Below are 13,212 nucleotides of genomic sequence, written 5' to 3'. Positions count from 1 at the left end.
GGGAGGCGCCGGGCGGAGGGCGGGAAGTGATGCGCTCTCCCGGCTTCCGCCGGCGGCACCGGCCGCCCTCATGGCGGTTTATTTGACTCCGCGGTTCAGGAGACTCCGGAGTCAGAGCGAGTTAGAGCCGCGGCGGGGCAGCGGGCGGTGGCGGCGAGGTGAGCGGGGAGAGCTTTTCCCGTCTCGCTGCTACCTCGGCTTTCTTTCATGTAGCGGCTCCGCGTCTGGCCGGAGCGGAGCGGGCTCTGAGGGGTGGCGGCCCGCGGGCGGGAGGGACGGAGGGAGCTAGCGCGGCGTCAGCAGCCCCGTAGAGGAGAGCGGGGCTTCCTCTGGCTGAGCCCCCAGACGGGGTGGTTAAGGGGGACGCCGCTCCTAGGCCTGGGGCTGCGTCTAAGCGTTCGGAGAGGAAGGTCGAGGGGTCAATGATAGGTTTGATGTATTGGAAATGTTGGTGTGTCGTCTGCTGAGCTGAGAGTGTTATGCAGAGGTGAACCTGGGGGCTGGAGGAGCGTCTTCCCCAGGTGAGGCAGAGAGAGCTGGGATTGCTCAGCCTCGGAGGAGGCGGCTCGGGGGGCTCTCATCCATGCCTGCAAGTACCCGAAGGGAGAGGGCAAAGAGGAGGGAGCCAGGCTCCTCCTGGCGGTGCCCAGAGGGGTTGTGGATGCTCCACCGCTGGAGAGTCTCAAAAGCTGGGTCCTGGGCGCCCAGCTCTGGCTGGCCCTGCTTAAGCAGGGGAGGTTGGAGCAGACGGAGCCCAGAGGCCCCTGCGAGCCTCAGCCGTCCTGTGATTCTGTAATGAATTAATGTGTATGTGCACGTACATATAGCATGTGTGGTAATAACGAAAACCCCTTCCTTAACTGTTTCTAGTGTCTTATTGTTGCCTTCTGCTGACTACCCTAGTGGGTGTGAGTCAACTTACAAGGACTGAATCATGAAATATTATATTCCTCTGTCTTTGTAAAATTAAGCTGACTTCTGGAGATTTTTTTAAATGCATATATATATATATATAACTGCTTTCACAGAGTAAAAGTATTTTTAAAAATGTTAAAGTGAAGCTTTATAAATATCTGTAAAACTTTCATATAAATATTTTGCAGATTGTGATGGTCCTTTTCAAGCAACTCAGCTGTGGAATAGTATTATTCATGCTCTTCACAGTCAGGTGGAAATCAAAAGACGTAGGCAACATCTGAAAACATATAAAAACTGTTTTACTGGCTCAAATGCTGTTGATGTGGTACTGAGCCATCTTATGCAAAGCATGTACCTAAGCTGTACTGATATTTCTCGGCTGAAGGGAGTACGTGTATGCCAAGCGTTGATGGATCACAAGGTGTTTGAGCCAGTTGGAGCAAAGCTTTACTTATTCAAGAATGAGAAAGAAACAGAGTTTGAAGACACAAACACTAGTCTCTATAAATTTGTAAATAGCAGTCTTAGTCCTCCTCTTCTGAGAAAGAATAAAGACAATGAGAGCTTGTCTCCTGAGCAAATCTGCAAACAGAAGCCAAACAGACATTCCAAGTGAGTTACTCTAAGCTATTCTGATATTTTTTTCTTTTTTAAGTTAGGGTGGGTTAACTGTAGATGAAGTTATGTCTGTCTAACCCAAGTATTGGAGACTTCTGAAAACTACGTGCCAGTTTTGATAAGTGTCATGCCAAAATTGCAGATGCTACCTAATATGTCTTGGTATTGTTAAATTGCTTTGATCTGCCTTTTTTATATAGAATAGAGTAGTAGCACAGTAGCATAAGCCTAGGAATCATTTTGTTTTGCAATTGGTTGTGCTGAAATCTGAGAATTAGCATGAATTAGCTACTTGCTGGAACCTGGTAAAAGAAATGGAACCAGTAAGCAGTGTTTGGAATCAATATACTTGCCCTTTCCACAAGGCAGATGTGGACAATTGGTTTTCTAGCAGTAGGATAGATCCTAGATACAGTGAAGCCCTAAAGTCCTGATTTAACAGCAATTTAGGGAGTGACAGAAAAAGAAATGTGTCCTGATCGTATTATACATATGGGTTTGTTTTTTCCCTCCCCCCTTAGCAGAATGAAGTGTGAAACAACACTTTCAAACCCCATAGCCTTAGAAGCAGCCGATAAAAAGAGGGTAGAAGAGCTTCTTCGATCAATAAATGTTCACACATCTTTACCTCCAAAGATCATGGTTAATGAACCAACTCATCTGCTTTCAGAAAGAGGTGAGGACTGACTTTTTCCTTTTTAAAACTTGATTCTGCATGTATTTGGAGGATTACATCATTTCTGTTAAACACTGCCCCTCAGAGTCCTAAATTTAACATGTCACTTATGACAAAATAGCTAAATAAGTGCTAAATGCATAAATGTTCATAGTAAGTAAACTGAAGGAAACAAAACAGGATTAAGTTTTGGCAGGATGGTGCTATTCTATTTATGCAGACACCACTTCAGGTATTAGGTATGGAAATAGGTTTTAAGATTAAGTACAACAATATTACATGATTCCTTTGCTATTCACGTGTCTTTTGTACATATTACTAATTAAGAGTACCTTATTACTAATTCTAATATGATGGAGGCAGAGATGTTCTCTTTAAAGCCTCCTTTCTTAGCATTCCTATTTTGATCCCTTTTTCCCCAACACAGAAACTTAACGCTATGCTTTCACCGTGTTTTCTTTTAACATTTAAAACATTCTTGAGGGCACAAAAACAGAAGTTAGTGTTTTACATAAGATCTTATTTTTGAGGGTTTTTTTTGTTTGTTTATGGTATCAGTAATAGAAGATGTCTGGAAACAGCAAACTCTGCTACGACTGCTGCAGTTGATTGATGTTCCGCTTCTAGAAGATATCTTGGTGTCTTCAGTGAAGCAAAAACCAGACTGTTTTGGCAAAGAAGAAGACCTGATTATCTCAAATACTTTCCTGGACAGAGAGGTTATATGTAGCTTAAACTTGCCTGAGTAAGTTATACATTTATAAAATGGATTTGTTAGTAAATGCTTTATTTTACTCTTAATCAAAGATTTCTGTTGAGTGAACAAAGTAGACATTGTTGCACTTGCATGCTTATAGACGGGGTAGCATTAACATACTTCTCTTAGTTTACTTCTTTTCAGAAGTGGTAAGGGAATTCATAAAAAGTATATGTTTAGGATTGGACACTTGGGGATTTTAAGTATACATTAAAACTTTAACCCCAAGTGTTAAAACACTCCTAGTTTCTAGACCAGGCACTTCAGTCTTAGATCTCTAGAACAGATATTAGAACTTTAAAAACTCTTATTCTGAGTCTTTTTATGTGTTTGTCACAATTCTTGGTGGTGGTGCCGTGAAGATATAAATTCAATAAGGCATCTGTTGTTAGCAACAGAAAAGGAGAAGCTAAGCTGTAGCACTGAAGAATGATTATATCATGAGAATATAAAAGTGACAGTGCTCTTTTCCTGAAGCATTCTCTTACTTTTGTAGTGTTCCTGTTGATTGCACGTGGGCTGATCTCTGTCTTAGCATGTACCTTTAATGAACATGTCAAGGCATGTCTCCTCATGTGTGTATGCCGTAGTAATGCTTTTTTCTGTCGAATCAGTACAATTTTTATCTGTATGAGATTGAGGTCAATCTGTGTAACTAAAGAGATGCTTCTTAGAGTTTTTATGCATTCTTGCTTTAGGGAGTAAACATAAATATTTTTACATATGTTTAGAGTTTTATCTAAGCTAATGGAACTCCTGGTTCCAAACTAGGTTTATTGCTGGATAGCATCTTACCTCCATGGGGTTTTATTCCTCCCAGAATGGCTTAATGAATGCTGTTTCTTTTAAGCTTTATACTAACATTGTACTTGATTCTTGGGTGATTGGCAGGCTTATGTCTCTTAAAATACCTCATATGTATGCTATTTGGGTCTGGCTTCTAGCATGCCTGAGATATGGAAAATTCCAGGTATGAAGAACAGCCACTGGTATTACAAGTAGTTATAGGATTAATTGCCCCCAATGTGAAAATAGGGAAGTAAAGATAATTTAAATCTCAAATTTTCTGTCTTCAGTTTTCGAATACGGTCATGCTGTGCTTGAAATAATCACATACCTCCTCTCCATGTAGGTACTTAACTGTAATCAAATCCTGCTTGCAGTGATTGCATTGCTCATGGGATCATAACTAAAGGGAGGTTGTGATCCTATTTTTATTTTACTGTCTTACCCCATTTATGCATCTGAGAGTTAAGCAGTCCTTGTTGGCTGCAGCAGTTCTAACCAAAGTTCATGTTTATCTGGCTGTCCAGCAGCAAGTTCAGAATCTTTGTTTCTGCTTTCTATGATAAAAATAAGATTCTGTGGATCTTAAATAACATTTGCATCTTCTCAGAAGTTATTGATTCAGTTCAAATTATTTTATATCCAGAAAGTCAGGTAAAATCAATTCTCCCTCGGTTCCCCACACTTCTATAATTTTAGATTTCTTCTGTACAAAATAGTTGAGTTAGTGGCTTTTTTCCTCAGACCTTCCAGCCTCTTTGAACAATGAGTTGTCTACCCAAATTTTAGGTTCTTACGGTTTCTCTCCCTAGGTAAGTCATACAGGCAACAAATGCTTAAGAAAACTCATGCCTTTATGTTAGGTCATATAATAAGCTGCTTCCACAGTCCTCTGGGATTTAAACTATTTTTATTTTTCTCTTTTTTTCAAACTAATTGTCTTGTTTTCCATCTGTAAAGATCTAGTCCCTTGCTTTTTCACCCTGGTTAGCCATGGTGAGTTTTCATTGTGTGTGGTGGAGTAATAGTGGGGTGGTGTTTGGTTTGAAATACTAGCTGTATCAGGCAAGTGTCCTGGGGTCGGTGACAGTCTGGCACGACTGCAGCTTGTTTTGATCTGGGCATACCTCAGGTGTATTTTCTGTTGCATAGGAAAACCATGGAATTTGCTTATTTTGAGCAGGTCCTTGCATTACTCTAGCAAAATAAGTTACATAAACCGCTTACTATGGAACAAGTTTAATGCTGTGGTTCAAATATGTGACTATACCTGCATGGTTATTTCTATCTAATTTTCTTTAAAGGATTAAATAAGAATAGGCAGAGCACTTTAAGCACTAAAACTAACTTTTCCTTCTACAGGCTTGACAAATGGCTCTATGCTGCAATTGAATGCTTGGAGTATTTCCCAGACCAATTCATAGTGATGGTTAGTCAGCAGTTATCTCAAAGCACTAACAAACCCAGCAGTCTGAATACATACAAGAAGATTCTTTTTGACATTATAATAAAGTATTATAGTCAAAAGAAGGACTCCCTTCTTGCCACTCAGGATCTCGATATTCATTCAGGAATTATAGAACTTATAGGTAAGAGCAACCTGGAACAAAAAATATATGCTTTATACAGCTTTCACTTGTAACTTACTAAGCGTTAATTGACTGAACCATAAGACTACTTGCAATGCTATTGCAGATGCATTTTGATTTATAGGTTGGAAGGGAACGCTCAAGGTCGCTAGTCAGAAACTCTGCTCAAGACAAGGAAAAATTTCAAAGTTAGATCAAATTGCCTAGGGCCTGGTCCAGCTGAAATTTGAAAATCTGCAAGGATAGAGATTCACCAAACTCTGTGGGTAACCTGTTTCAATATATAACTACTCTCATTGTGAAAATTTCTTGCCACTAGTCAGAATGTCCCTTATTGCTACTTGTGACTAATAACATGTAAGTAAAATCATTGCTATAAAGTTTTCTTATTAACCAGAACAAGGTTTTGTGAGTTCTGGACTTAGGGCTTTTTTTAGCAATAGAAGTTATTTAAAATGATAAAAGCTGTGATTCAGGCTGTGATCCCCCTCCAAATACCCTCCTTACATATGCTCACAAGTAAAACAGAAGGGTTTAATTTAAATACAAGTTTAAGAATAATCCTACTCTAGATAGGCCCTGTTACTTCCTCAGTTCTGCAGCGTTTATGGAGTGTAATCTGAAGTTTCCATTTTTAGAGAACTATGACAAGCTTGCTGGCATGGGAGCACAGTTGATCTGTGTCAAAATTGGAGCAGCAGTGGATCCTGTGGCCAAAACCTCATGAAAACACAAAAGGCAATATTTTTATCAGTAGTATTTTGCTAAGGAGGAAAAAAAATCAAATTTTAATAGGAGTCATGAAAGGGAAACTGTTGCAAAATTACATAACTCATCCACAAAAAAAGAATGCTAATTTGAAATAACTGACTTAACTACTGGTAATGTCTGCTAAATGTTCTCATAAGTCAAAGATGTGTTAGTTCGTATATGTACTTTAAATACAAAACTGATATAAACTAATATTATAGCATATTACTAAATTAGAGAATCAAAACAGCCAAATCTGTAGGCAAAGGGAAAGACAGTGTCATAATTCTGCTGAATTACAGTAATGCTTTAGTTGCCTGTAGGTCTTTTCCTTATTAAGTATCTGCTTGATCTAAACTACATGACCTGTGAACGCCGAGGGCTATTCTGCTTTTTTATTCTTGCTTTAATTTTGTCATTTTTCCAACCTGAGTAAGACTATCTCACAAGCAGTTTCTAGTGCTTTATTTCTTTTTAATGAAGTGGTAGGCATAATTTTATCATTAGGAAATGATTCTTTCTTTGAGTATATTAGTCTGTGTTCTTGGGTGTTCACCTGTGTTCTAGTTCATACTAGATCACTGTTAGGAGATTGTGCTTAACTATTTTACCTGTTCCATAGCACTGAGACGGAAAAATGTAATGGTCGTCAGTGGATAAAACTTGGATTCTGATAATTTTCAAGTAGAATCCAGTGCAGTTAAACTTACTTTGATAAAGTGCTCTTGTTCTCACTGTAGTGCAAGAGAAAGCTCAAACCAGCTATGAACATCTAAATTTTCAGTGTTTTACATATGAATTTGAGAAGTGCTGCAGTTACCTAAATTATTACTTCATTTTTGTTATCAATGTATATATATGGCTATAACTGTATCTTTCTCAGTTACTAAACAGTTTAAGATGGCTGATAATGCAGCCCTCTTGTGAAGGCAAACACATTGCTGTGCTTGTTGCCTGTTAAAATTAACAGCTCTAGAGTACTTTACTTTGACCAACTGCATTCATCTGTAATCTAACTAGTCCATGTGGTTTATTGAACCTTTTCACGCTGGAACATTTTTTTCCTACAGTCTTTTTAAAGTAACTCAGTAAAGCTTTAATCACAGATCAGAGAAACTCTTAAACTTTTCTGTAGAAATTATTTAACTTCCTGTCTTCATCTCTACACTTTTACCTGTCTTGATCATGCCTTTTGGCAAGTTTTTCCTGCTTTTTTTCTGCCCTTCTTTTGGAAAAGGGTCACTTACTTGCTGTTTTGGTGTTCTTTTTAAACAAAGGTGGTTTCAAATGGCTTGTGGTACACTCCAGAAAGTCCTGGATTATTATAAGATATAACCTCTGTCCCAGTAATAGGACAGAGGCCAGACAATCATACATAGGTTCTATTCCTGTATCTGCCCTCATGTTGCTCTTGCCTTAAAGTTACTTGGCTTTTTGATAGTTCCTCACTTTCAAAGTGAAGATAACTAGAGTTATCATCTAAAGGGTTTTTTGTAGGAGATTATTTCTGCCTTATCACATTTCCTTGAGAAACTTCTAACCTAATGGCTTAAAAGGGGCAAGGGGAAGGGAAAATACCAACCAACCAGCCAACAATGAAAAAACAAAAGAAAACAAAAAACCAGCCAAACCAAAACAAAAAAAAAAACCAAACAAGCAAACAAAACCTCAAAGCAATGAGAAAGTTAGAATTGTTTGGGTCATTAATTACTTTGAGATGGATCCTGTAATATAATACAAAGACATGTAAACACAAACAGTTCAAGCATCACTTCAGTCTTTGCACATTGTACAGAGAGCATAGTTATGTCCTGTATATATTGTTCAAGTACCTCTGTTCCCTGACTAGCTGTGGGACAAAGGTTATAAGCTTATATTGATTAAATGCTGTATTGAGTCATGTCAAAAGGTTTTAAAGTCACTGAGCTAACCTGCTTTGTTTGGAGGGAAACCCCCCCCAAATGGGATTAATATTAGAATTTAAATGTGTATTTATGACTCTGAAAATGAATAGTTGCACTGGATACGTTGTTTTACTCCATTGCAGAAAAAGGAAAAACAGATCAAGCTCTAGAGGCATCACAACTTTATTTAAAACTATTAGCACCAAATATCCGAGAAGAGCTACATAGACTCTTGACATTCATCGCCATTGCATCCGAATCTGAGGGCTACAAATTACAAAAGCAAGTAAGTATCTGTTATGTTTAGTGTGGGAAATAGTACCTTCCTATCCTAAGGCTAACTTTCTTTTTCCAGAGTTAGAAGTAATCTGTTTGCTGCCTTCCAATGTGATTGTTTTAAAACAAATATGAAGATATTCTTCCCACTGATAGTGTCCTGTTATACTTAGTCTTTGCTAACACATTGCAAGTAAGTCTAATGCCAAATATGAGTTCTTCTTTTTCTAGTTTGATAACAGATCGGTGATCATCAAGACTTGCACGAAGTTCATCTTACAGAATAAGACATTGTCCAAGCCACAGGCAGAACTGCTGACTCAGTTTCTGATGGACAATCACTCTGAGCTATTCAAGGTAGCATTTTCCTTACCTCATTAGCTTTGCCATTTTAAATGTTAAATGCCATGGAGTGCCTTTTTGCAGATGAGAGGTGTGAGGAGCACAGTTTAATATTCCATCTGTTAGTTTAATGGTACAGTCAAGTAGGGTGAGAAGATATTTCAAACTGTGGAGGACAGCTTTTTGAGAGCTTTGCAATCCATTACATATAATATCCTCTCTCTTTATTTAGATAGTTTCTGTTAAGATAATACTTGAATTTTTAAGAAATTTTTATTAATAAAAATTAATATTTCTGATATTGTTAATTGTTTCTGATGGCTGGCTGCTAAAATTTTAACCTTCTTAGTGTCTTTATGCTTTAGAAGTTGGCTGACATACTCTGAACGATATATAAGATGGCATGTCCTAGTGCCCCCATGTACATGCATAGCTTTGACAACTCTTAAGAGTTTCTTTTGGTGTTTTGAAATGTTAACTTGTAAAATAAAGAAAATAAATAGAACCACAAAGTGAAATGGCTGTTCTATTTAACTTGACCGGTTATGTAAATATACAAATATATTTTATGGTCTGCTTTATTTATGTTCCATCATATTGTCACACATGAAAAGATGCAGCCTTCCCAGGCGCTCTATTGACTTTCTGAATTCAACCAGTGCGCTAAAGTCACTACTGTTTTCCTCAACTATAAAATTCCTCATTAAAACACTTAACTAGATAGAGATGAACTAATTATCTCAGCTGTTGTAAGACAGCTGTAAAATGCTGTAGACGCTTATTGTACAGTTACAAATAAGCCTCACAGAAACATTAATTTGGTTTCAGTTAAATATTATTTTTAGTTCTTAGATGACACATTCACTTTCCCTTTTGACCTCAGCTAAAGAGACATGGGAGACTTTTTAATTACCTCCAGTTTAGCTTGAACGTATCAAGTGGTTACTGTGAGTTTTGTATGTGTTAATATTCAGTAAAAAACAAATACTTTATTATTAAGGGTTCTGACATGAGGGTTAAGGCTTTGATCCATGATTGGAGATGTAGCCAGATCTGACACAGGAAGTGCCCGATGCTTCATAGCAGTGACAGCAGAGTGGATGGTGGCTCTTCCACAACTGCAGTTAAGAGCCTTTTGTATTACATAAGCTGAAATCAGATCAAGGTCTATACTACAGTTTTTGCTGTAGTTCAGTGGAAAACAACATCCAGAACATCTTGCCTCCTATTTCTTTGGCCAGAAATATCAGAAATAAACATATGTATATGTGCTTTAGCACAATTTTTTGAGAGATTTTCAATGTATACCTAAATAACTGTAGGCATAGATTCTTCTGCAGTTAATTATGTGATTTTTTTGTTTTCTTTTTAAATTGATCATCTGAAAGCTTTAGATTCTCAAAATACAGAAGTATTGGGGGTTTTTAAACTTTTTTCATTATTGGATTGTATTTTCAGACTCCTTTAACTCTTCTGGAACTAACTAGTAGGAGACTTGAGAGTTTGCTAGAAGGACAAGATCTGGATATTGATTCAGGTAGATGATGTGATACACATTTTTATATAAAAACCTTTCTATACAAATTGATTTATCATCAGTTGACTATAATTTTGTATAGACCATGTTCTTTTCCTCTGTTAAAAGTGAAGCATTAAAGTGACTAGTGGCTAATTCACCATTTAATTAAATTATCTGCTATAAGGAAACCACTGACCTCTGAATATCAGAGAACAAGGATTCTATTAATTATCTATTTTGAAGACATTACAAAATTTTTTTACAAAATAACTACTTCTGGAGAAACCAATGCAAAATGCGCTTCCTGAAGTGACTTGCTAATAATTTGGCTTGTGAATTTGATGGGATTTTATATTTAGGAACAATATAATAATAATTTTTGTCACAAGACACCTAAAAATTCTCAGAGCTCAGTAGTTTGAGGTTCTAATGGATGTCTTGAGTACAGACCTTGATTGTTTAGTGTTTTGAACTCTCTCTTTTCTGGGTAAGCACAAAGTTTATTAAGAGCTCAAGGCTTACAGAAGGGTAGTGTAGCCTAAAAGGAAGGCATCTGACACTTGGTGTGTATGTGGGAGTAGAGTTTTCGAGCTCATTTCTTTTATAAGCTAACATTCCATCCGGCCTCGCTGCCAAAAATATCTTTCAGCACTGTGATTAAAAGTGCTGGCTTAAATAATTGAATTTCTCTCTGACTCTTCAGCATCTTCCTTTTGGCTTCGTTTTGCCAGTGCATTATGTGCTTAAACACTGAAGAGAAACCATTAGGGAACTGAATAATTCTCTAAGTTATTGTGCTGTTTAGTACTATATTTAATAGAGCAGCTGTCTGAGAAGTAGTTTTGGTACAGAATCTTTCACCATCTGTGTTGGGTTCTGGAATGTGTCCAAACTGCTTCCAATACAATGTTCTGAGTATCACACATTGTGTAGCTAAAGAATACAGAGATGAGCAACAGAGGAAGGAGTTGGCTGTCTACACTATTCTTGGAGCCTGTGTGACTCCCATCAGCACATTGAACAGACAATTGAAGTGCAAACCCCATGCTATATATTCCCTACTAAGTTTTGGGGTTTCAATCCGTAAATGCATATAGATTCCGTCTACTTGTTGAAATACCTAGTCTGAGCTGATTGTAAGCTTTCCAGCATAGCATATTCCTGTTTTCCTGTGTGCCTCATATTCTGGTGTCATTTTCCCTTTTCTCACGGAGGAGACTGGAGGAAAATCTTTCCTGAGAGCTACTGAGCACTCTTAGCTGGTGAACTTCTGAAGCGCAGGTGGGAGCAGGAGGGAAGGATGGGAGACCCTGATAAGAAAAGGAATCTGTCTATTGCAGGAAGGTAATCATTAGGTCTGCTGGAAATAAACATTCCTAAAAACACTGAGGGAACTCTGGGCTTGGTTTTATTCTACCCAGCCATTTGAAAACCCTGGACTAAAAGATCCACCCTGAAGTGTTAAGAGTTAATCTCTTTGACAGAAGTTGTTAAGCTTTCCCTTTTGAAAGAGCTATATTTTCTTGATGTGGCTCTGTTAAACCATAAAAAATATTTAACATTCAGTGTTTGACAGACTCATTGTAAAAGAAGGGAAGGACAGGTCCTCATAAAAATTCCAGCAGCTCAGGTTATTGCCTCTTTCTAGATGATGGTGTTTGTACAGAAGGAACAGTAAGAACTTTTTCCCTTTAGGCAATTGACACTTCTTCAACTAACTTGCTCGCTAACGTGTGGAGTAGCGGAATGCCAGTCCTCCCTGAGGCCGGAACTTGCCTGGCCAAAGATGGGGCTTGAATCCTTGCAGGGCAGCACTCTACTGCATAGGTTTATGACGGTTTTATAGCTAAATGTGCTTAAGTTGCGTATCTCTCGGGCTCCAGTTCCCTGCTCTGCCCTCACCCTGAACTGCTGCCTGTTCCATCACCTCTGCTTCTGGTGCCCACGCCATGTTGAGCTGCCTAGTCACCTAGAAGTTCCTGAATTCTATTCCTGAATTCAGAGGTGGGTTCACAGGCAACTGTCTCCAAAGTATTTATTCACTTGCATTACGTACTGGGCCTTGCTACAGATCTGATTCGCTCACAGGGAGTCACTGGATCATGACAACTGCAAGGTGCCATTCTTGTCGTGTAGCATTCTTCATTATGGCCTCTGTTTGCAAGAACTGTATTGGCTCCTTTGACTTGCAGGCCTGTTTGCAATACAAAATCATCTGTGATATTGCACTCTTAACACCACTTTTCAATTTTATTTTTGCAATTAATGTTTAAATGTCATCCATGCTCAGTGGAGGGCTGTATGCTTCACGTCGTAGAGAATTGTAATCACATCTGAACTGGAATATCCGTTAGATCATATTTTTTTAATCAGGCTCTTATATGGCGCATTAAACTTAATCTGAACCTCTGTTTACTTACAAAGGCTTCACCTTCTGTCAGCGTGTGACAGCTAAAGAATACGAAGATCAAAAACAACGAACAAATCAGTATCTTCTCGCATTGGTTCAAGAGATGGACAGTGACCCCGCTATTCCTTTGAAGCAGAAGAAGAAATTAATTAAAGAATTCCGAAAATACCATTCTCTCGTTTACTGTAGTGGTTGTAAAACTAAATGAATTTTGTACTCTAAATGGTTAGACATCAATACAGCCATGTTGGTTTTTTTTTTTAAAGTAGGGAATGCATATGAAAACTGCTCATGATACAAACCAATTACAAACTGGTAATAGGTTGTGTTAACTTGTGTATGTGTTTAAATGACCTGGCCCTATTAGATGTCAAGGAATGTGGTTGAAATCTCCGTCCATGCGTCCCCGTTTATGCACTTGTTGTTTGACAGTGCAGTGTAAAATAATTTCTGGAGGAGGAAAAAAAGACTGTTTCGCCTTTCAGAGATGAATGCCTTAATTGCTAGACTACAGGGCTAAATATAGTAACATGGTAATTTGTAGGCTAGATGGACTGGGAATTGCTTTGGGAAATACTGTATTTTTAAAAAACAAATTCTTGCACTTTGGCTTGATTAGAATTTTCTTGTGCTAATTTAAAGGTGATAATAAAGCATTGCATAACAA

The 13,212-nt window shown here is 38.1% G+C and overlaps 1 protein-coding gene across 4 annotated transcripts; it reads left to right on the top strand.

The window, feature by feature from the left end:
- Positions 1 to 10: 10 nt before the first annotated feature.
- Positions 11 to 13,212, top strand: DEPDC4 (DEP domain containing 4). 4 transcript variants are annotated; one of them, XM_064451745.1, is made up of 10 exons: positions 11 to 158; positions 1,104 to 1,530; positions 2,058 to 2,212; positions 2,771 to 2,957; positions 5,118 to 5,344; positions 8,142 to 8,284; positions 8,506 to 8,631; positions 10,075 to 10,153; positions 12,019 to 12,139; positions 12,560 to 12,647. In XM_064451745.1, the coding sequence occupies exons 1-9, from the start codon at positions 71 to 73 to the stop codon at positions 12,129 to 12,131; spliced, it is 1,545 nt and encodes a 514-aa protein (XP_064307815.1). In that variant the 5' UTR covers positions 11 to 70; the 3' UTR covers positions 12,132 to 12,139; positions 12,560 to 12,647. The 4 variants fall into 4 exon arrangements, with proteins under 4 accessions (XP_064307815.1, XP_064307824.1, XP_064307797.1 ...); XM_064451727.1 differs by lacking the exon at positions 12,019 to 12,139 and having other exon boundaries at positions 14 to 158; positions 12,560 to 13,212; XM_064451737.1 differs by lacking the exon at positions 12,019 to 12,139 and having other exon boundaries at positions 15 to 158; positions 2,061 to 2,212; positions 12,560 to 13,212.

This window comes from Phalacrocorax carbo, chromosome 1 (assembly GCF_963921805.1).
Source record: "Phalacrocorax carbo chromosome 1, bPhaCar2.1, whole genome shotgun sequence".
NCBI lineage: Eukaryota > Metazoa > Chordata > Aves > Suliformes > Phalacrocoracidae > Phalacrocorax > Phalacrocorax carbo.
The sequence above is the reverse complement of the archived record's forward strand: the minus strand, read 5'-3'. Positions and strand labels throughout refer to the sequence as shown.

Excerpts from the sequence above, each read along its gene's own strand:
- DEPDC4 (XM_064451727.1), top strand. The coding sequence starts at position 71 with ATGGCGGTTTATTTGACTCCGCGGTTCAGGAGACTCCGGAGTCAGAGC. Across the intron at positions 1,531-2,057 it reads AAGCCAAACAGACATTCCAA|CAGAATGAAGTGTGAAACAA; the intron begins GTGAGTTACTCT and ends CTCCCCCCTTAG. Across the intron at positions 10,154-12,559 it reads AGATCTGGATATTGATTCAG|GCTTCACCTTCTGTCAGCGT; the intron begins GTAGATGATGTG and ends TTACTTACAAAG.